General features: G+C 39.3%; 1 protein-coding gene across 1 annotated transcript in view; it reads left to right on the forward strand.

The window, feature by feature from the left end:
- The window catches only part of ABCA13 (ATP binding cassette subfamily A member 13), a 179,713-nt gene that overhangs the window by 2,755 nt on the left and 154,167 nt on the right, over window positions 1-22,791 (forward strand). The window contains exons 2-10 of the mRNA XM_042048864.1: window positions 1,891-1,984; window positions 2,981-3,104; window positions 11,336-11,484; window positions 12,352-12,380; window positions 13,563-13,726; window positions 16,375-16,490; window positions 17,499-17,632; window positions 19,366-19,530; window positions 20,996-21,198. Coding sequence (XP_041904798.1) covers window positions 1,891-1,984; window positions 2,981-3,104; window positions 11,336-11,484; window positions 12,352-12,380; window positions 13,563-13,726; window positions 16,375-16,490; window positions 17,499-17,632; window positions 19,366-19,530; window positions 20,996-21,198 — 1,178 coding nt within the window. The remainder of the gene's footprint in view (window positions 1-1,890; window positions 1,985-2,980; window positions 3,105-11,335; window positions 11,485-12,351; window positions 12,381-13,562; window positions 13,727-16,374; window positions 16,491-17,498; window positions 17,633-19,365; window positions 19,531-20,995; window positions 21,199-22,791) is intronic.

Below are 22,791 nucleotides of genomic sequence, written 5' to 3' on the forward strand. Positions count from 1 at the left end.
TGGCTGCCAGCTGGGCTTGCCCTGAGCCCTGAGGTGGCACCAGGGAGTCCAGCCTGCAGATGTCCAGGGCCTTCCCCTATAATCCCCCCAAGCCCCGGTCTCCCACCGCTCCCCTGAACTTCTTGTGGGACCTTCCCCCAGCCACTGACCGTGGGTGGAGGTGTGTGCCCCCAGGGACAGCCGGACCCTTTCCAGCCCCTCCTGGGCAGGCTGGTGACATCCCCTCCAAGTCTGTTCTGCAGTGCCCCTTCCCTCAGGTGCTGTGCCTGGCTCCATTCCCCGCAGACAGCCCACAGATACTCTTCAGCAATGGCTCTGCTCCACAGCAAGACCCTCCATCTGACCCCAGAGGGGAGAAATGGGGATGAATATGCCAAGGAGGGGAGGATGCTGCCAGGGCCCTGGGCCTCTGCTAAGTTTAATGGCTCTGAGCAGCCTCGCTGGGGCCCAAGGCCCAGCCAAAATGGGGCTTCTGTGCCCTCCGCTCCTGCCTGGGAGAAGTCAGAGGGATACCTCTCTTCAGCTCAGCCCTTGTGCTTGGCCACTGTTTGGCTTGGCCTGCTGTGACACTGACTGAGGATCTGGACTCTGGCTTGAGGCTGGCTGTGATAGCAGGGCCTGTCCTGTTCCCCTTCTAGGGTGCCTGGGATGGGTCCCCCACCCTGCTGGGTGACACTGTTATGCACAGATCCCTGCACCCTGGGGAGTAGCCGGCCCTTGCTGATCCCTGAAAGATCGAAAGCACCATCCTCACTTTTATTAGGTTGGCTCCTGTACGGTTTTGAGTGTGATCAGTTTAGATAAATGGTGATTTCCCTAAATTTCAGGAAACCTTTAGTTCCTTGTCTCATGTTCAGCACAGATGTCCTTCTTCACATGGAAGACTCTGCCACTGGATTTTGTTTTTAAGCATTATGTTATGGTTCTTAGGCATTTTTCTGACATGCCCAATCTCTTCTGTGATGGGATTTGGTTCAGCTCTGGCAGTTCAGAAAGAAAATCCCCAGCATGCTCCAGAGAAGTTAACAGCCTCTAATGGAAGACCTCCAGCATGGCTGTCATTTCTACTGTGTGCCCTATTCACACTTTCCTAATGCTGTTACCAGTGAATCTAGAAGTCTTTTGAAACTTGGCTGAATGGCAGCTTCTTCCTTTCTGCTGCTGTAAACTGAGACAATTGCTTTTCTTTGTGTTTTTTTCTTTCTTCCAATCTGTTTGGGAGTTTGTGCCTTCTCTGCAGAGGTGTGAACATGCACTGTGTATGTGCAATTTGCTCAGAGAAGGCACGCTCAGAATCTGAGTCCTGCAGCACATCACCTTGTGTGCCTTGTCATTGTGGCCCTGGAAATGGGAGCACTAGATGATATCCCATTTGGCCTGTTAGCTTGGTCTCATTTGGTCTTCTCTCCTGGAGATGATGAAGATGGCTTTTGGAGAGCATTGACTGCAGATGACAGAAAGGGTGTAATGGCAGCAGCTGGGGATCCAGGGAAGGACAAGGAGGTATGCCACCACGAAGGGCTCAGGGGAGCATGAGGAATTGCAGCAAGGTGCAGAATGCTGCTGGCTTCTTAGGAGGCTCAGGTATGGGAGAATTGAAGGTCATTGTCATCACCTCACCACTGTCTTGACCTGAGGAAAGTATTTACAAACACTATAAATTTAAATGAAAACTACTTTTCTGTTCTGAGATGTACTTCACAAAGTTATAAGGATTTCAAATAGAAGTGTCAGTAGTTAATTTGTTTAAATGATCTTGTTTTTCCTTAAGTAGTTGTAGAGAGGATATTTAATGTTTTTATTTTAAATTGAAAGACATATGAATTTTTATGATTTGTTCCCAAGCCCCATGCTCTATAGACTGATGATGTTTTTGATTTCCTTTTTCAGGTCCTCTCTCTCACTGAAATACTGTGGCCATGTGTACTTTTCCTGATTCTAGCGGCCATCCGCTTCCAGGAGCCCCCAAAATACAAGGAAAACTGTATGTTTTGTTTCATCTGTGTTCTATTTTGATTGCCTCTGCTTGTAGAAGTATTTAGCAAACACTAAAAGTATCCTAGAAGGGGATAAATGTAGTAGAGTCAAAGGAAAGAGTCCTACAGTGGGGTTAAATCTTGTCCAACTATAGATGTGTGCAAGCTGTATTTAAGTGGAAAAGAGATACAAAGTTTAAGATTTGATTTTCAAGACAAGTCATACATCAACTTTGGAGTAAGGCAGATTACTTGGGTTTTAGTTGTATTTATTGCTTTCTATTGAGTAACGGTGTTTAGATGACTGGCTGAGAGGTAGATATTTACGATTAGACAAAGTGAATCTTTTTGCTTTTGTCTTGTCCAACTATAACTTCATTTAGAAAATAATTATTTATGATATTTTAATCTATTCATTTTTTTATTCCGTTATTCACCAATGTCAGTAAATGGGGATACACCAGCTTTAGCTGCATTAAAAAAAATCAGTTTGCTAAAAGAATTGTAGGCCTGTAGAGTGAAATATCTGGAGAGAATCTAACCTGCACTATATACATTTCCTTTATGGAGAGATATGGATAATTCCAGAGATATGGAAAAGTGGCTGTTTAGACAGTCTTGATTGATGTATGTTCAGACATTGCTGAATACCAGTTCCTTCATCTTAGGAAAGCCTGTGAGAAAAGAGGAAATACTACTTTGTGAAGGAGTCTGTATTCTAATCCAAGTCACATGATATTGGGCAGAGAGGCTGGCAAGCACCTGATACTGTAATAATGTCACTACCAGGAAAATCAGCTTTCCAAAGATTACTCTCAAATGTCATCTGTACCTTGTCACAGAGGTTACTCATTTTCTGTGGTGACTGAGTTTTTCTTAAATGAGACACCTGACATTGATACAACTTTATTGCTTGCAGGTGACAAAGAGGCTTTTTGGGACAAGGGAACACAGTTTGCAAATGCAATATCACTGGTCTGATTTCTGCTGCTGCTTGGTTTTAGGTTACTTAGAAGCTCGTGATTTACCAAGTCGGGGCCTTTATCCTTTCATGCGGAGCCTTTTCTGTAATGTTGGCTCGAGATGCAGGAATGCCAGTTACACAACACGGAGACACAGCCGCTTTAGGTAAGTTATGAGAGTTTGACAGGGCTGTCACCATCACAGTTCATTTTTTTCTACAGCAAAGGGTTTTACTGCCCTTGTAGACAGGGAAAATAGGAACATTGTTATTCTGTGCTAAACGTTTCCTTCAATGTTCTTATGAATTAGTCATACCTCTTTTTTGCTTTTGCTTTTTTGATAATTTTTGTTTGTATTTCTTGGGCATTTCATGCTGTTACTGGATACTGAACACGCTTTGGGGGTAAAACTTTAGAGGTACCTTGTCATATTCTTGCGCTTTCTCTGCTGACATGTGAGCACATACTTTTATCCTTCACTAGAAAGTCTTTTATTACATGAAAGGGAAGCTGAGCAGCAAAATTATATTCTATGTTGATTTAGACTTCGAATAGTTTGGGAGCATACACAGTGGGAGAAGTGAACCCAGGAAAGCAAAACAAGAATAACTTTCATGTAAGACCCACAAAGAGCCAACAAGGAACAGCAGAAGTTCTGTAATAAAGAACTTGGAAGAAGTTATCCATAAGTAGTCCTTGTCACAGGATCCTAGAATGCAGGAAGAAAAAATATTGATTTGAATCTGGAATTTTTCTTTAAGAAGTGAAGTAATTTCATCTACTTCAAAAATGTTGAAAAGCATTGCGATGCAAAGACACTCGTGCAAACCAGCTGAAGGGTATAGTCATAAACAACCTTTCGAAATATATAACAATAAAGTCAGATTAGGGTGAGCTAATCAGAATGTGTACGCTTATATCTGTATGTTTATTCTTAGAAAATTGATAATATCTACCAAAAGATCTTAGAGGGCTGAGCCAGGTGTGTCAGAGCATCAAATAGTTATGGTTTATTATCGTAGAGGTTTATAGGTAGCAATAAGTGCAGCATACAGCAAATTGGAAAGCTTCAGTATCACAGTAATAGGCCATAATACTTATGTATTGATCTAGATGGTCTGCTCCAGTTATTTGTACATGTAGAGAACTGTTAATTGAATATAAGACCATGCAAAATAAAGCTTGTTTATGGGCAAACACTTTCTACATAAAGCAAGAATTTGTTAGTAGAATTGAAGTCTTAACAATTTAAGCCACTATTAGTCAAGATGTATTATTACACAAAATACTTACAGACAAAAATACTGGTATTAAAATTCTCCTCCTCCTCCCACTACTCCTTCTCCTCCTCCTCCTCCTCCTCCCACTAACACAGTTAGAATTGTTACATGACCACAGAGTTCCTAGGTTTTTCCCTGGGGTTATGCTCACCTTTCCACTGCTGCTCTGGGTCATGTCAGTAGCTGCAGATGGGTGGTGATGTGATTGTTATGGCAAGCCAGGATCCACAGTCCTTTACCTGGAGGAATGTGGTGTTGATGGCTTCTTTTTTCACTCAAGGGTGCATTGGGGTCACTTATGATTGCTAGTGTGCTTTTCTACTTTGCTTGTTTTCCACTGGTCTGCATCTCTGCAATACGTTCAAATTTACGTAGTACACCTGAATGTATATCCTATCTTTTACTCATTAGTTACCTGTTATTTTTTCTTATACTTGGAAATTGGCTTTGTCCAGCTATAGGTCTGAATTTTACCTGAGCAGTGGTGACCTGTTTATAGCCATAGGGTCCTTGGTGCCAGCCTGTGCCCACCTCTTACCATTCCAGATGCTCCAGTATCATACTCCAGTATAGTTCCTCTGTGTCCCCACCTCTCAAGGCCTCTGCTGTTACACTGGGCCTGTGTTCTTCTGCACTGCTTTGTTAATCATAAATATCTCATTTTGCACTGAATAGTCACTTGCTACTTCTATCTGTATAAAACTGATGGCATTATACAATGACAAGTGAAGATACAGCAAATAGCCCTAGACACCTCGCTAAGAGAAAAAAAAGTTAAAGCTAACCCAAGTCAAAACAAAAACAAGACAAGTTCAGGCAAAGCAAAGGTGGCAAGCGCCTGTGTCTTTCAAACCCAGTACAAAGCCTGTACCCTGTTACTTGCAGTAGCAATATTATATTACTGGGTTATAGAGTTGCAGTAACTATTGGCCTATACTTCCCTATAAGTATAGCTTTTTCTTTACATCTCTAGTTCAGATGCCATCTAAATGTGTTAAATCTCTAGAATCTATGAACTATATCGACTGCTCTGCATGATTATTTACACTGTTTGGACTGAACTACCCAAATTATATTCCAGCTCAAAAGAAAATGAGGAAAGAATTTCCTGGAGGCAGTCTTAGACCTACTTAAGAATCGTGGAAATTATTCAGTATTTATTGAAATTATTATTTCAATTTTTCAACTGAAAAATAAAATGCATGCATGTATCCATATTTATACACTCAGTAGGCTACACTGAGTAGTATATAGCCTAGGTAAGGAAAAAGGCTAAAAAGGTAGGATGAAGTTCATTCTGAGGTCAGTCTGTTCCACCAGGTCCATCAGTATAAATTAAATCAACCTCAGGGCTGCTCTGACTTATGCTGGCTGCCAACAGCCTTAGGAATATAGACTGTCAGTTTGATCAGTCAAACATAACTGAATCCAGTCTCTGTTGACTGGAGACATGGGGTGGCATAGGAACAGTAATACCAATCATCTTTCCTTGAAGGATTTACATCAAACCATAAGTCTGATAAAGGAATATTTTTTTATGTCAGTAATGCTGTGTTTATTAAGGGTGAGCCAGAGACTGCATAGTTTGCATGGACACGTAACCATTTGTTTTCACAGTGTGGATCACTTTGGTGCTATCAGTTTGAAATGTAGTTGTCTTTGGGAGAAAGTAGTTCTGTGACTACTGTTGGAACAACCTCCATGGAAGTCACAGACCACCAATAACTATTTGTCAGTGAGAAGCCCCCACCATGAGGGGGGCTGAGCCCAGGGTGAAATTATCCTAGTACAGGTCATGCCCTCGCAGGTGTGCCCCTGTCCCTTCAGGCAACAGCCTGTGACATGGTGAGAAGATGATTCAGGTGAAGCCTACAATCACATTAACTCTGATTTGCAGCAAGTCCTGCCTCCTTCTCTGATGCCTCAGAAAGCATCCAGTTTGCAAGAGCTCTTTGGCTTTGCTCCTTGCTCCTTCTTTCAGCCACTGCAAAAGGTGTTGGCTGGAAGCTCACTGATATGATTCCCTAGCCTGAGATACCCAGCGGTATCTCAGAGCAGAGGAATAAGGAAGTATTCAGGAGCCCCCATGGCAGAGGACATTTCCCCCTCCTCTTTCCAGAATGTTCCACTCCCCACCTCATCTTAGTGGAGCACAGCATAAAATTGAGAGCTTGCAAATAAGATAAAAACCACACAGCCCGGGGTCCTATGGCCTTACACCCACATATTTCCATGCGTTTGCACGGAAACATAATGATTTCCCAATACTCTGGGTTCCACGGCAAATCTTGCAGAACATGGTGGGATTTGCCCTTGCAGTCTAGGCTCCTAGATCTATGTTTGTTAGACTTCTCAATACCTAAAAGAAAATTAAGCTATTCTCGGACTTAGAACCACAAAGATCATGAAAGCAAGGCTCTAAAAGGTTATTTCTAAGCACATTAGCTTATTTCCCTTTCTTTAGCTACAAGTAGTAGCAGCCTGAGCAGCCTCCCCAGTAGATGTGGTAGAAGCCCAGGTCTGTCTCTGGTACTTCTGGTGGGTGGGCCACCATACCCACGTGGTAGCTCAGTCTCCTTTCGCACCTGACTGGGCTCCTGGCCTCACCCTGCCTTGTTGGGGCTGTCTCTGGAGCTTGTAACACACCCCTGTGTCTGCTTGCTGGCTGGGGGGCAGTGTCCCATTGTTAATGGCGTGGACTCTTCCAGGGTTGCCTCAGCTCCTAGCTTGGCCCCCTTCTGGAGCAGCCTTGCTCACGGCCAGCCCCTTTCTTCTTAGTGTTCTGAACCTTTTCTGCCTCTGTGGTTTTCCAGTGGACGAGCATCAGAAGAGCTCACATACAAGAGCAGATGTGGGAGAACAGAATCAAGGAAGGTCTAAGCATCAGCAATAGTCTTTGTGTAAGAATTGCTTAAAGGGTCAGATTTTTCTTTAATGAGGTATATCTTCAAATGATAAATAGTTCTGCAAGATAGATGACTGCAACAACTTACTGCAGTGTTACTCTTGTGACCTTGCTTATAGATTGCCAGAGAGTTGGGGAGAAAAGGAAATTTAAACATGGCTTTTTGCCATTTGTAGGCAATTAAGAAGAATTTTTTTTTTTTTTTTGTTCTTTGTATGTTTTGGTCCATTGCATTTTAGGAAGGTTATCATTGTATCAACATGGAAGAGAAAGATCTTTCTGTGAGAGACACGAAGTATGTTGTTGTCCAACATGTGTATTGGTATTGATGTCTCCAGGATGTGCTGATATGGTGCAGAATGGAAGCCAGGTGGGGCTTTGCAATTTTAGAGAGAAATTAATAATGTGGTGACAGGGGTGAGGTTGAGACGAGTTTGCTGAGAGGCTTATGAAAATCATCAATGGCATTTCTAAATGGCATTTCACATCATAGCCGGGTTCTTAGATGAACTCAGAAATGTTCTTATTGTCGTCCTGAGTAACTGAGTAAATTGGACAGAATTAATGTTTCTGAGTCATGGCTTTAGGAATTGACAATTGCTTTTACATGCTCAAAGAGATGCAGAGTCTTTTTGCTCTTTTGCAGCATTTTGTCATGGTCAAAGCTTGTACCAATGTATGCCTTTAGTTTGATTTCTGTTCTCATGAAATTTGTGGAAATGTACCATTAAGAGAAGAGCTACCATGGACGATACTGAAATTTTATATATACACTCCCCAACCCTTTCTTCTAACACCCCAACTCTAATTATATATGTCCTTTTCTAAAAATTACTGGCTTCCTCCTTTTGTCCTTTTTATTATCCATATCTTCTCCTCTTTATTGTTCCTAGCAACTGCTGCTAGGAATTTCCTTGGAATGGCTGCTGAGCTTCCTTTACACATAAACACACAAGTGAGTTAATGTCTCCTTCTGCTCCAGAAAGCATACAGTGAAGGCCCTTTGGGAGAGCAGCAGTACAACAATTAAGTATTTTTCGTGGCACAGTGTCTGAAAATTGTTTGCCTTGACTGTGTCTGCAGCTGGTATTGAAGTGTAGTTTCTTATCTTTCTGGCAAGATGGGGACATCTTCCTGCAATTTTGTGCAACCTGTGCTGAATTAAGAGATCAGTAGTAACTTGTAGCACTCTTATTAGGAGATAAATGTCCTCTATGTTGAAAATATATAAAATCCTTTAGTCTTAGCTGAGATATTCAGCAAATAAGATCTCTGTAATAATATGTTTCATGAAACTGAGCCTGATAACCAATATCACGCCTGTTGCCATTTCCCCTTCCAAAAGAGGCTGTGCTCAGCTCCAAGAATAATCAGAGGAAGGACTGGGGCAATGACGGCAAAAGAGGGTCACAAAGGCTGCTGGCTGACATGGCTGCTGCCCTGGAAATCCCCATAAAGCTAATAGCTCACACGAATCACAGCCAGCACGTCCAAATAGCTGCTCTTGTCCTGCTGAGAGGCTTGACTTTGGGAAAGTGGCATTTGTGTGGGTTTTTCAAGTTGCACATGTGCCTTCTTTTCTGTTCTAGCTGAGCCTTATGCCTGGGATTTGCTCCTTTTGCCATATCCTAAATATCTATGCCCCCTAGAGTTTCTTAGCTGCCTCTCCACTTTCACCATCAACTTGCTTTTCCCTGCACTTTGCCCTATAGCTCTTCAGAGCCTCCATGCTCCAAGTGCTGCCTGCTGTTTTCTTAAATGTTTCTAGTCTGTGTATCTTCCCAGTCCCATTTCCCCTGCCCCGTGTACTCTGTGGGACCTCAAAGGGCAGTAGCTTGCATCCCTAGCCCTCCAGCCTGGGAACAATGGAAGGACAGCCCCGCTGAACGTGCTGTCCATTCAGCCTGTGTAATCTGGTGTGCTTCTGCTATGCATCAAACAGGTGGCTAAAGCACATCAAATTAGATGCCAAGAGGATACTTTTTTGTTATTTCCCTGCTGTTTATTAACCCAAGCTTTGCAGATCCAAGGTGCAGCAGAGTTAGTGATGGGGATAGAGTGGAAGGAATTACTGATTCCTTCTCTCTCTGCTCTCTGTGTTCCCTGGTGCTGGCAGGGAGGGCAGGCAGCCCTAGCAGCCCCTGGAGACACCGTTGAGTCCTGCTGTGTGCTCCTATGTGAGTAAGGTGGCCTTTTTTCACAGAGCATTGTTGTTTGCAAAGTTTCTAAAACCAGGATGTTTGTAGATGGGGATACAAGGCTTGGGTATAGTTTGGAGGGAAAAAACATAGGTTGAAATACTGCTCTTATGCTTCACTCTGAATACTTATTATTATTTTAAGTGACCTTGTTAGGAGAGTTTAGATGTCAATTTTAAGTTCAGCAAGTATTGGAAAAAAACCCCAACAAAACCCAACACCACCACTCCCTCCAAACCCCACAGAAAACCCCCAAGACAACCAAAACCTGTGGAAAATCTCATGGAAACTGAGCTAGAGCTTTGTTTTTTTTAAAGTTCTGTCTGTGACTGCTGTTTTTCTGGTGAAGTGCTGGCCTCTTGTTCATGCTAAAAAAGCAGTGGGCTGGGAAGATTTCAGGATGTAGAGAGTGTTTCAGCTCTTTGCCAAACACTAGTGTTCTCAGCTGTCTGAAATTTTGGTCAGTGGGAGTGTTAGTAATATTGCAAATTATGTGGTAGTTTTCAAAAGCAATAGCTAAAGTGCAAATTCTAATCATCCTAAAAGCCACCTTCTGAGCAACAGAAACCTGCTTTTTAAAACTTCTTTTAAAAGGGAAAAATACATGTTGAGGAATTGTTCTGCCTTTAGCCCACTGAAGTTTGAGCATGGTAAAATAGTTTTCCAAAATCCTACTGGCTGTCGGACAAGTTGAGATCAAAATAAGCTGTTCTGAAACCATTAAGAATTTTATTGTTTTAACATTAATTTTTTTTTCCCTTAATCTAAAGTTGCAGACAGCTCTGTGGGTGTCTGAACAAATGAGGATCAGGGAGGGAGGGAAAGTGAAATGAGAGAATGAGAAAGTGGTGGCTGATAGTTTTCTTTGGTTTGTGAATTGATCTCATTAGGCTTTTATTTCAATAAATAAAAATTGTGCTGAAAGCAAGTATTGGCATATAAGCTTGATGGAAAAGGAATGTAATTCTTTATTATATTTTTGTAAGTGGGATAGGACGAGAGACATTGGGCAGAACAGATACACATGAAATTCCACCTGAATATGGGGAAGAACTTCTTTCCTGTGCAGGTGACCAAACACTGGAACAGGTTGCCCAGAGAAGTTGTGGAGTCTCCCTGACTGGAGATCCTCAGAAACTATCTGGACACAATCCTGTGCCATGCGCTGTGGGATGACCCTGCTTGAGCAGGGAGGTTGGACCAGATGACTGCTGTGGTGCCTTCCAACCTGACCCATTCTGTGATTCTGTGACAGTTTCTAATGGAAGAAACCAATGTTTTTGCTAGACAGGATTTAGCTCTTAGGATCATTTGAAACTCCTATAAGATAAAACAGAATTCAACTGCCTAGTAACGTGCTAAACATAATTATTCCCTTGTTTATGGTGTTTCAGGAGAGTCTAAGTAATTTTGTCCTATAAAGAAGCATTTAAATGACTCTGACTTCTGGTTTCATTTAAATTATCATTAGAAAGTTGTGCTATTGATATATATATATATATCACCAGATAGCAGTGTGACAGAGTTAACAGAGATAACATTTACCAGGGCTATGTCTGCAAGCTAAAATCAAGAAAAAGCCATTACTAAGAATGAAATACTGTTTTTATAAGTTGCTGTATGTATTTGAAAAAACAAACTGTTACCTTAGACGCAATAGGAAAGCTTGAACTTTCTCACCAAAGAACTGTCACCTGGACACATGATAAACCAAGAGAGAAAAGTTGAGTGTGTTCAGAAATATTAAAGACCTTTTTGCATGTGTCTGTCCTTCGCTGCTGCCAGAATTGGGTGACTGGAGTAGGTGGCTTCAGCAATTTTTCATTGCCATCTTTCCTGAGGTTTTGAGACTCAGTGCTGTAACTTCCACGCTAAGGAATTGAACTAACTAGAAATTGTATAAATACATAATTTTAAAAGAACTCCTCAGAATACTGCTGTGAGTATATACACATTTTTCCACTACTTGATTTCAGTGTATTACCTCGCCTGTCCCTCTTCTGTCAAAAAATAGTGCAAGCCCCCAAAGTGGTCCAGAGAGAGCCACTGGACATGATCTAGACTTCATGGAAGAGATAGAACAACTTGCAAAGGAATTTATTGATACTACAGAGAAAGCCATGGCCCTAGAAAAGCTATGGGAGGAGAGCTCAAGGTTCTCAGGTAAGCTGCAATCTTTCTAAAAATTAATTTCTTTGCCTATTGGGTAGTGATAGCCATCAAACAGAAGAATAGTTTGATCTCAAAAATAAAATCAGGCAACTAAAATTTTAATTGATCTGAAAAAAAGCCACTTTTATAATTACTAACACAATGGCCATCAAAATTATCAGAAAAAAGTTATCTTTCTTACTCTGTTCCCTTGTATTCTTGAGAGTTAAGAAAACACTGAGAGGAAAGCTTAAAAGATGAGGAGTATAATCAAGAGTACAAGGTTACTTGGTATATCATGCATTCAAAAGTAGGTTATGAGGCTTTAGCTCTCCCTCTCCATGTTTTTCTGTTGTACTAAAGAGTATAGGAATGGAAAACAACAACAGTAGCTCACACCTGGTGACCTTTGGTGACCTTCAATCTTGCACAGAAAGAGTGCAACTGGAAATAGCAGGGTCTGAGTCTCCTGTTCATTTCCACCCACATTGCACAGCCTTGTTTCTGTAGCAGGGGGGCATTGAAGACCTCCCACTACCCTGCGTTTCTGGCTGAGTTTTCAAGCAGAAAGATTTAGGTGAAATGATAGTTTTTGTGGCTGTCTGGCAGGCTAGGACATTCATCTAGTGTTGATATGATGATTTTGCCTCACTAAAAACTGAACAACATGCAATGTCTTTTAAATTGTTTTTGTGATTACAGCAAAAGTGTTGGGAAGAAGAAGAAATCAAATAGATCACTATCTTTGGGATATTAGTTGCTTCATGTGCCTTTACTTTTCTAGAAACATCCTTTGTGCACTGCTTGGTCTTGCTTATAATATTGATTCTTCTAAAGTTAATAATGCTTCTCTTTAAAGGAAAATATTTAATTTTACAGGGCTCCATAACATCACCACTTTTCTTACTGTAAGTATTTTTAACAGTCTATTTTTCGATTACAGTTCTGGGGTTTGAGGCATTTTTATTATAATGGTTAGAAATTTGTATCCTGTCAAGATTAAGTAAACTAACTTAAAAAAAAAATTGTTTGAAGGAAAATAATCATGTCTTGTAAATTTCATAGAGGTTCAGTGGTTCCTAGATTACTTATTTAAACCAGTCTAGGTTGTTAGTAGCTGAAATCCGCAACTATTTGAAGGCTATTTTTTCATTAGGAACAGTTTAAAAGTGCATCTGCCAGATGTATTTTTTCCATATTTGATTGATTTTTACTGCTACTTCATGAAACCTAGATTTCCAGTTTATAACTTGAAATTAGATGGCACTTTTATACTAACATTTTTAAATTGCTCATAAGATCATTGATTGAAAGGAGGCATATCAATATGGAATTTCATTTCTGAAATGGAATATAGAATAGAAAAAATTTATTTCTCAACATTAAGAAAATATTTAGTTGACAGTAGCTAATCATTATTAGTAACAGGGTTTGTATACACAAACTTCTTTATGTATAAACCATGGCTGTATCACCTTAATGCAAAAAAGCCCTAGTGAAACATTAATTTAGAGCAGCAAAGACTGCATAATAAACAGTGTGATAAATCCTGTTTTGCATAGGCATCATATTGTGTAGTCCTATGAAAGAAATTGTTTTCTTCAAGGCAGTTCATCTTTAAAGAGCCATTCTTATAAATTATTATTTGAGACCCCCACAAACCCTGCAAGGAGCTGTGAGGTGAGGATGGCATGGCCTGGGCAGTCCCCTGGTCTTTATATCCTAGACTTAGAAATTTGTTGTGGGGCTAAAGAGTTTCTCGTGCTTGAGATCTCAAAAGATAATCCTTCCCTTGGGAAAGGGCTACCCTTCTGAGCAGAAAGAGATTCCTTAGCTTTTCTTCCAGCTCCATTTTTCCATCAGAGCGGAGAGACTTATCAGAAACAAAGCTTCCGTAAGTTCAAAATACCACCAAAATAATGTGGTATATTACCAAATCTAGAGGTATGTTTCTACTTTGGAAAAATATTTTGAACGGTTTAAAGTTCAAGAGGGTCAGGGAAATAACAGGCACCTGCTTGATTTTTTTTTTTTTTTTTCCAGTTAATGGAAGTGTTGCATGTAATTTTATTATTTTTTTTCACATAAAGATGGATTTGAATGAAGCAGAGAAAATTATTTCTAGAGCAGAAAATCTGTACAAGCAACCATACTTCTGGAACCTGCTGCACTCACTCCCTCAGCTTGAACTGAACAGCTTTTATACAGAAGATGAGTTAGCTACCATAACACACTTTCTTAAAGTTATTCAAAAGTAAGTAATTTCATATTCTTGAAAGTGCTCTGTTTTAAAATTTTATCTTCAATTCTTGTTCTTCTCACTGGCTACTTAATAAAATACGCATGCTTTACACGGTGTAAAGAGACTAAAATTTTCTTCTCTTTACCAGATTGTGCTTTTATAAAACTGTGTTAGGAGTTTTCACCCACACTAATTCCTTTAAAACTGTGTTTTTCATCTCTGCCAAGTTCAACAGAGATGCCCAAGGAGTCTTTGATAAGCAGCTTCATGTTACCAATGCCTGAAATTTCCCCATCATGTAATATGGCTTTGAACTTTGTAATGTACTTTGGGGGTCTTTGAAAGATATAGAACATATACATATGAATATAAGAAAGTAATAGTTTTGATCCTAATCAGATCCAAATGTATGTAGCACTTGGTCAATATCAGGAAAATTACTCAATTTTGTTTCTTAAGCCTCTTGCTATCAGAATAGCTTTAGTTGTTCTCTTGCAAGAAATGAAGCAGTAGGAAAAAAACCCCAGAGACTGTATTCTGAAACAGGTAAAGGACAGTTGGATTCAGAGGAAGACATAGATTTAAAGCATAGGCCAAGACACACATCTACAGGAATTTTCAGTAAAATAAAGTAATTTTTAGTTACAAAGCATAAATGTATTTGCCAGAGTAGGCAGTTTGTTGTAGTATGTTGATAGGTAATTGTCATTGTAGTCCAATAATGTGGTCATAAAGCTAGAGAAGGCCTCTGAACCTGGATACCTGTGCAAGACTGGCCATGTACCTCACCAGCCCAAGCCCTTGGGGAAGCAGGGACCTAAAGACTGAGAATGAGAAATTACTGTGCTGTTCTTCCATCCTTTACTGTCCCACTGTCTTTTTTTTCTAATTAAAAAAAAACCCAAACCAAAGAAAAACAACAAAAATAGCTTCCCACCGAGATAAGAAGGATATGATGGCATTACTTTTTTTCAAACTGGGAAATAAGTCTCTCTTAAAATATGTGGATTGCATCTATGTTGATGCTTGATTTTTAAAATTTATTTATTTTTCTCTTATGTCTGAGTAATTTGTAACCTTATTCCAGCTTATTCTCTGAGCTATTAGCATGCAAAACTACATTAGCTGTGCTTGTATCCCCAAAGCAGAATTGTTTTCTGGAAGGTTTGCAAACTCTCAGCATCTGAGTGTTTGCAAGGTAAAACAGAAACCTGATTATAAGTTTATGGTTATTTTTTTCTACTTGAGCAGCAGTAAGCACAGACAGCAGTAACCACTGGATGCTGTGGTGGGTGAAGTTATGAATCTGTTAATACTATCTCAGCAGCAATTTCTCTATCCTGAGCCTACAGCATGGACAGAGTGACAAGGGGACCAAAGTGGAGGGTGTCCATGATTATGGTGTTTGTCTTCCCATGTAACTGCTAGGCATGCTGAGACTCTGGTTCCAGGAAGCATCTGTCTGTTGATGAAAAGCAGGGAATGAATTCTTGGTTTTGTGTTGCTTACATGCTCAACTTTTGCTTCACTTTGTAAACTATTTTTAGGTGGATCCATGGGTCTTTATGCCTCCCTTTTATTTTCTCCCTGTCCTGTGGGAAAAGCTGTGAAGGTACTTGGCTGCCAGCTGGGGTCAACCCACAAGTGATTAATAGGAGACTTAGATGTTTACACAAGGGTTTTGGTGTTTTCGTCTGTTTGGGGTTTTTTTAAGACTTCTGTGCCCTTAAGAGACCAAAATTGCCATCATTAATGCAATTTGGCAAGCAAACCACAAAACCCAATGCTTGTTTCTTGACTAGTTTCATATTACTATACTACATTCTAGAGGTTGTATCAGAATTTAGCCAGCAGAATTTAACCAGCAGAAAGTTTCTAAATTTATGTCTCTCACTTTCTGGTCTGTACCATGCTTGCTGTGTCTCTCAGAGGTCCTTAACAGACACTTCTCCCATCTGTGTGACTGGCTTTGGATTTTTGTTGTTTGTTTTTCCCTTTTTTTTTTCTTCTTTTCGTGAATGTTGGAAACTGATGATCCACTCTGGAAAACTGGTTTCTTATTTGCATAACAAGGAAGGATTACTCTGTAGGAAATAACTGGTAAATCTGACATAAATTTTAAATAGTAAGTTACAGCTACATTAACAGAGAATTGTTTTTCACAGCTAAGGTGACTGTAAGAAATTCAATGGATATATTTTTATCAATGCATCCTGTAATGTACTTTGTTTAACTTCTTGTGAGAATAAGTATTATGATATTTAAAAATATTTTTTCCTGCAGACTGACTGGAAGTAAAATATAAGTATTCTGTGTTGATCCTGCCTCCTTGAGGGGATAACAGAGAATGTTTGTGGTGGTTTTGCTCTTTTTTCCTCACCTCTTTTTCTCTCTTTTATTTATTTATTTATTTATTTATTTTTTTAAGAGGACATTGGTCCTCTCAGGAGACATTTCCTTAATGGAAATTGACTGATACTGTAACTGTTTCACAATTTGTGTTTTGTTCATTTAGACTCTAATTTGATAGAACATCAGTTTTGCAACAGTAAAAAGTGTTTTATTATTCTGTTGCTTGGGGGTTGTCTCTTTCCAGCAAATCCTTTCAGGTTTTTTGGCTGTATAGAGATCTTGATTTTTGTTTTCTTTTTCTTTTTCAGTACCTTAGCATCATTGAAGGATTTAGCTATCATGCCACTGGGCCAAAGTTTCTATGAAGTGGTGAAAATGGCACTGAATTTGACTGCTGCATCGGTACAGGATAGGAGCTTAGAAGGTAAGAAATTTGCTTCAGATTTTCTCTGAAGTACCTCATCAGCATGCTGGAAACATATGATAGTAACTGTTGGACCTTCTGCTAAGTTCCTGATGTCCAGGGACTGAACTACATTGCTCTAGTGCTAGCCCAGTTCTTTACTGGTCTGCTTTTTAAATACTAATATCTATAACTAAATTTTATCAGACTCAGGCAACTATCAGATAAACAAAGCACACTGGTCTAATACATAGTGTTTATCTTGGTCATTCAGTGATGAATTTTGGAGAGAGACTAAATCAATAAAAAGGACAGTTTATTCCATTTGGTAGGAAGAGAACATTTTGTTTTGGACATGCATGTTAAGCATTGATTGGTTTACTTTAAGCTTCATTCTTCTGTTCTCATAAACTCTGCCCTCAGCTGGAGGGTTACATTTCTTCATCTGCTGCTCCACTATGGAAGATGATTTTAATTGGAGAAGGTAGGCTGGCCCCAGGAAAACTCCTCGAGAAAAGGTCAGGAGCAAGTTTCGTGGGCAAACTGGAGCACACAATATATAGGTGCAGCTGTCTGCTCAGCATAGAAGGTCAGGCTAAGAGTAATATACAGTCTAAATCACTTCACCTGCCAAAATGAAGGCTGATGTGGGACAAAGGGCTGGAGCCCTTCCACAGAGTATGAACTTGAGTTCACTGGAACTTCTGGTATTCTCCCATTGCTCTCATTCTCAGTAAAGATTCACATCCAGTCCATACACACACATGTGTACATTTCAGAATGGCACCCTGCTGAGTTTGCTGGCAATCACTACGGCATCCCAGCATCATCATATCAACTGCTGAAATGCCATCAGATTAACTGACTTTACCAATAGTGCAATCATGGGTTTTATCCTAGGTGCACACATCCTGCTGTCCCCCAAAAAGCTGGGAACATGATACTTGGATCTCAACAAGTGTGAACCACCAAGAAACAACATGAATAAAAAGAATGAATTACATAAACAAAAGATTTCCTTTCTTTCAGGTTTTCAGTACAATCTTTCTTTAGGGGGTGTTTTGTGGAATCCGCTTGCTGTGAAAGCAGAACTTGAATCCAGGTTTGGTTTTGATGGCCCTCATGTTGAGAACCTGCTAAGTTACACAGCACAATTAACAAAGGTAAAACAGTTGAAAATTTCAGTGTCCTTCTGTTTTTTTGGTTTGTTTTTTTTTTTGGTACCCTGAAGGGATTTTGCTGTGTTACTGAAGCTTAGATTTGTGAAGCAGCTACAAGGTTGTTAAATATCCTGGCTTCATTCCCACCAAAAATATTTGGCTTCAGCTGAAATCTCTGCACATGAACATACTGATAGGTCTAGTTGTGTACACTAATGGATTTATGCTTCTCTGAAGTCACAACTGTGTATGGCAGAGTCCTGAGTTTATTATCCAGTCCTGTAGAGAATTCTGAGGATTGCTCCACTAAGCTTTTAAACCAAATCCTTGATTTGAGTCTGCCAGGATTAGCTTGTCTGGTAGCATTTTTCATCTGGTTTGCTGACAAAGAATGCCTGCCTCTTCTATGTGTAAATTAAGGCACACCAAGAGTCCTTTCTTCTCAGTTTGATATGAATATACTAGATGAGTTGTCTCAGTGGTGCTTAGTCAAATATCCTGGTGATGCATCACATTTGGAAGAAAATCTCTTTCTTCAGATAGGGATTTCCAACCTATCTTCTAGACCAAAGTGGTCTGTTGTGGTGGTATGTTCTGAAATGCAGAAAACTGGAAACATCTTTTGAATTTCTACTTTAGTCCACAGTTTCCTTAATGTTGGTATTTATGTGAAATCTGTTTGTTCTTGCAGAGCAGTACAGTTTAGTTATATTCCAGAAAAGCTCATTGTAAAAATAGCAGATTTAAAAAAACAGATAAATTGTAAAATAACCCTTGACTTTTGAATGGCCTTTTAATGAAATATCATTGTTAGCCTTTTTGATCAACTGAACTGAATTCAGCTGCAGCTTGGTAGTCGTTGTTGACTGTGGAATCCCAGGCTAATCACTTGCTAACTATTTAAGCTAGTATCTGAATATTTTATGCTTGTGTTAGAACATTGAAGACCATAAAAGACTATGGAAGTAAATATGTGAGCCTCGATAATATTTGTTTCGAGTTCTTCAATTCTGTATCTAATGCCCCATTTTGTTTGGAGTCAAAGCATCTGCAAAACTTTTTATAAATTCTTTGGTCAAAGTTGAAAGGAGCAAGGATGTGAAGTATCTCAGAAAGGCAACAACAGAATTAAAATGTGTGGAGTTATTTTTGTAAGCTTTAATAATATTTATAAGCTTGGGAATATTTAACCTTTTAACACAGAATTTAAAAATTAGTCTATGAGGAAAAAATTCTGTTCTCGTGACCACTCTCTTGAAACCCACCAACCTCAATTTAAAACTAGTCTGCTGCATGTAGTCACTGGTTGAGATGTGTCATTGTACTAAGTGCTTTTTGTATCAGTAATTTCTATACTTGTGACGTTGTTTCAAGATAGTTATTCTGCTGTTGGGGTACTGTATCATAGTCAGGTTAGTTCAGCACGAACCTACAAATTATTGTAGAGGTATCAACAGTAGTGTAGCTACAAGCTGAAAATTCCTTGCATATACAGGTCCCATCATTCTGCCAGCTGTAGGAGCACCTCAGTGGGGCCACTGGTATTTTATACAGCAACCTGCATGTGGAGTACTTTGAAGTGTGTGCCCTGGAATATGAGGCTGGATTAAATGGGCTTTGTTCTCACTGAAGAGGCTATGTGTTATTCTTATTTTCACTAGATAAGTAAATTGATGGGAGAGATAACACTCAGCAGCTCTCTTGAAGTAATCATTAATTCCTTGTGTCCTTGCCAGATTCCCACAGGAGAGACACTGGAGCAGTTTGTCTGCTCTGCTCTGGCTGTTGTGCCAGAAGATGAAGCAAACAAAGAGAATATTGGAGAGAGCTGTAATTCTACACGGCATGAGGCCAAACTGTATCTTGTTCATGCTGTCAGCAAGTTCAGACTCTATGCACAGGTAACTTTAATAAATTAATAGATTGAATTCCTAGATTTTGCATGTAGGCTGTCAGCAGTAACTCAGTTAAAAGATCTAAGTTATCTATAAAAATTTATTTCCATGAACTTTCTTGCTAATAAGATGAAATAATCCTTATAAAGAATCATTACAGTAGAAGTATAATCTATAATCATGTGTCCATTTAATCAAGTTTTCTCATTAACAGAGATTCAGATTTGAAATCTAATAGGGAATATAGTAAAACATACTGCAATGAGCAGACCTGTCGGAGGAAAGACCCATTACTGTCCCACCTGAGACTGAATGTTGAGCAAAACTGAAAGGTGACTAGAGGCCTTCGCTGATATATTATATAATTAATTTATTTTTCATTCCCCTTCACTGTCTTTGGCAATAGTGGCTGAAGCAAGATAAAAGTAAACCTCCGGAATAGCATCTTAAAATTCTGATCTGGTAGAATAGCTTGGCATGCATTCTCTGTAATGGCATATGTGTAGTTGCATGGACAAAAGAATAAAACATTCAGATGTTTCCTAAGAAAAACACCTAGCTGCCTTAACACTGGTGTTTGTTTTTATGCTGAAATATGGTTCTTTTCTCCATTAAAAAAAAGAATCATGAGTCAAGCTGCATGGGAGATGCTTGCCATGTCATCTAAAGAAAACATGTAAACCTTCCTGTGTATTTCCCCAAAAATGTAATCTTTGATAAGGTTTCCCTGCTGTTTGATGAAATATGAAGTAGGAGGTAATAATTTAATGTGATTGCCAAAACTAATGCACCAATTTCTATGTAGGAAAATCCAGCAATAATTTCAGCCATGATTTTAAAACTCTTAGCAATGGTTGACATTCTTATTATGGGAACCTGAAATACTGTAAGCTGCTGGCCACTGTGAATTTTCTCTTAGAGACAATCTGTTCTATTGGCATTAAAAAGAAAAGTAATGGTGGAGGAAAGGAGAGCAGTCAGTAGGTTTGGCCAGGCCTTGGTATGCCTTTTTCTGGGCTACACAAAGGGAGCATGCAGGCTCCTTCACCATGTCTTTGTGTGATGGGACTCCAAAAGTGTTAAGGCTGCTATCTTCCATCATATTGGCAGTGTAGGCAGAAGTCTGGTAAAGGAAGCCTGGCTGTGGAAGTCAGCTTTTAGGTGGTTTCAGTGTCAGGCTATATTATTACCATTCCTGGGTCTTTGGGCAAGGTCAGCTCCACACAGAATGTCAGTTGTCCATATGTTGTAGCATGTTACATTGCCAGCCTGTAGGTCAGTCAAAACTGTATTGAAAATCAACCTTTGTCACATCAGTCATTTCAGAGTCTAGAGAGGTTGTTAGGGAGGAATTTTGGTATCATTGTTGATTGTGTGGATTTTTTTTAAGACATGCAAATTCCATGTACTGTCTAAATAAGAAAGCTTTGATACTCTAACGAGGTGTTCTGTTTTGCATTCAATCCATTAGATCCTTGAGCAATGGCTCCGCAGCAGCACTCTCTTTCAGGATCTCCTTTTGGAACTTAGAAGAATTATGGCTGATTTAACACCTCAGTTTCTAGATGACAGAGAAGCCAGGAAAATTTTTTCAGAGATTAATACCCTGATACAGCAATGGAATGAGAAATCAGGTGCTGATTTTTCAGGAGGATATGTTTCACCTCATGATTGGTAAGTAATACTTATCTTTCTGCAACTTGTCTTATAAAATTAGAGCAACCTGAATATTCATTTTCACTTTGCATTTAATTGGTTTCTGATTTTTGTCTGTTTTGTGATTTTATTTTTTATTCTGTAGTTCAAAACCTTGTATACAGTCAAATAATCATGCTGATTCTTACAAATTCTGGAAAAGAAATCAGGTCTGTGCTTCAGAGTGTAGCTACTTACAGGTTCAGCAGAGGACCTGACTACTACATGATCAGTACTCACAGGAATCAGTAGCTGTGGATAACTGACATTTTGAACTAGGATCTTTATCTTGTTCTGCAAACAAAATTTAATTCCCACAAGTAGTTGGTGTGACTCAGTAATACTTCTCATGTATAACAAGTCCAGTGCAAGTGAAATATTTAGAATTTTTACTGTAGAAGTCAAACTCAGTTGTGCAGGAGATCTTGTAACAGAAGCCTACAGCAACAGTTACAGCCTATGGAAAACAGAATTTTAAACACAGAATTAGCTGTACACATGTAGTTTGCAATCTCATCTAGGGAACTCTGACTCTGATTTTTTTGGATGTTTTTGAACTTTTCTTCCAGTTTCAAGTTTGTTTGTCACTTAATGCAAATGTAAACAGTATATATGAAGAGGTGGCTGTAACTCCTGTACTTCTAAAGAATGGTACATTTTATCAAGTTGTTCAAATCTTCCTGATCTGGAGGGTTCTACAGAGGACTTAAGTCACACATAAAGGGAGTTAATGTTTGTCAGAGTTGGCAGAGCCTCAAGAAAGGTCTATGCAGAGAACAGGAACTGATACTTCCCTCTTTCTAACTGCACCCTGGATGACTTGCATTGCTTCCGGGAGTTGCAATATTATCCTCAGTTTTGCACTGCTTGTAATTACTTGTTCATATCAAACCCTGTAACTGGAGGAGAAATGATTCATGTTATACAAATCAACATCTGAGGATAAATCTGAAAGATACTGTCCATTACCTACTGGTAAGAGAGAGATTGCAGTCAAGTTGTTCAACAATTTAGTAGTGTGTTTTGAAATTTGGTTCTTATTTATAAAAGGAAACTGCTGTGCTGCCGCAGTTGTAAGAAACTACAACCTGTTTTTTTAGCAGTTTTACCTTTTTGTTTGCAGTACACAATGTTTTTGTGTTGTACCTCTGTTGATTGCAGAGTTTGGAGAGGAAGAAAATGTATTTAAGGAGAAGATATTTTCAACTTGAGGCCTTTGCATTCAAAGGCTCTTTTTTCCATGCACCTCCTCTTGACTAATCTAGTAGAGCTAGTAATTGTTTTTTCTTCTAATAAATAGTATTGACGTAATAGAAATGTCGGTGCATTCCAATTTTCACTATGATTTCATGTTTTGTAGATGTTGAAAAACAATGTTCAGCTATCAGACAGTGTTTTAGCTTTCAATAATTATGAGAAAACAAGAAATTATTTAGAATTCATAGAAAATCAGAGGGTTTGATCAGTTTTATTGACACATTCCTGTCTGTAAAATACCTGGAACATAAAGGCTTTGTTCTTTTCAGCAGCTGAAAATGTGATATACTCAAAGATGTTTGACTCTTTGTGGCT

Source organism: Corvus kubaryi, unplaced genomic scaffold (genome assembly GCF_017639235.1).
Source record: "Corvus kubaryi isolate FWS band 111438036 unplaced genomic scaffold, C.kubaryi_AGA036_p1.0 68, whole genome shotgun sequence".
NCBI lineage: Eukaryota > Metazoa > Chordata > Aves > Passeriformes > Corvidae > Corvus > Corvus kubaryi.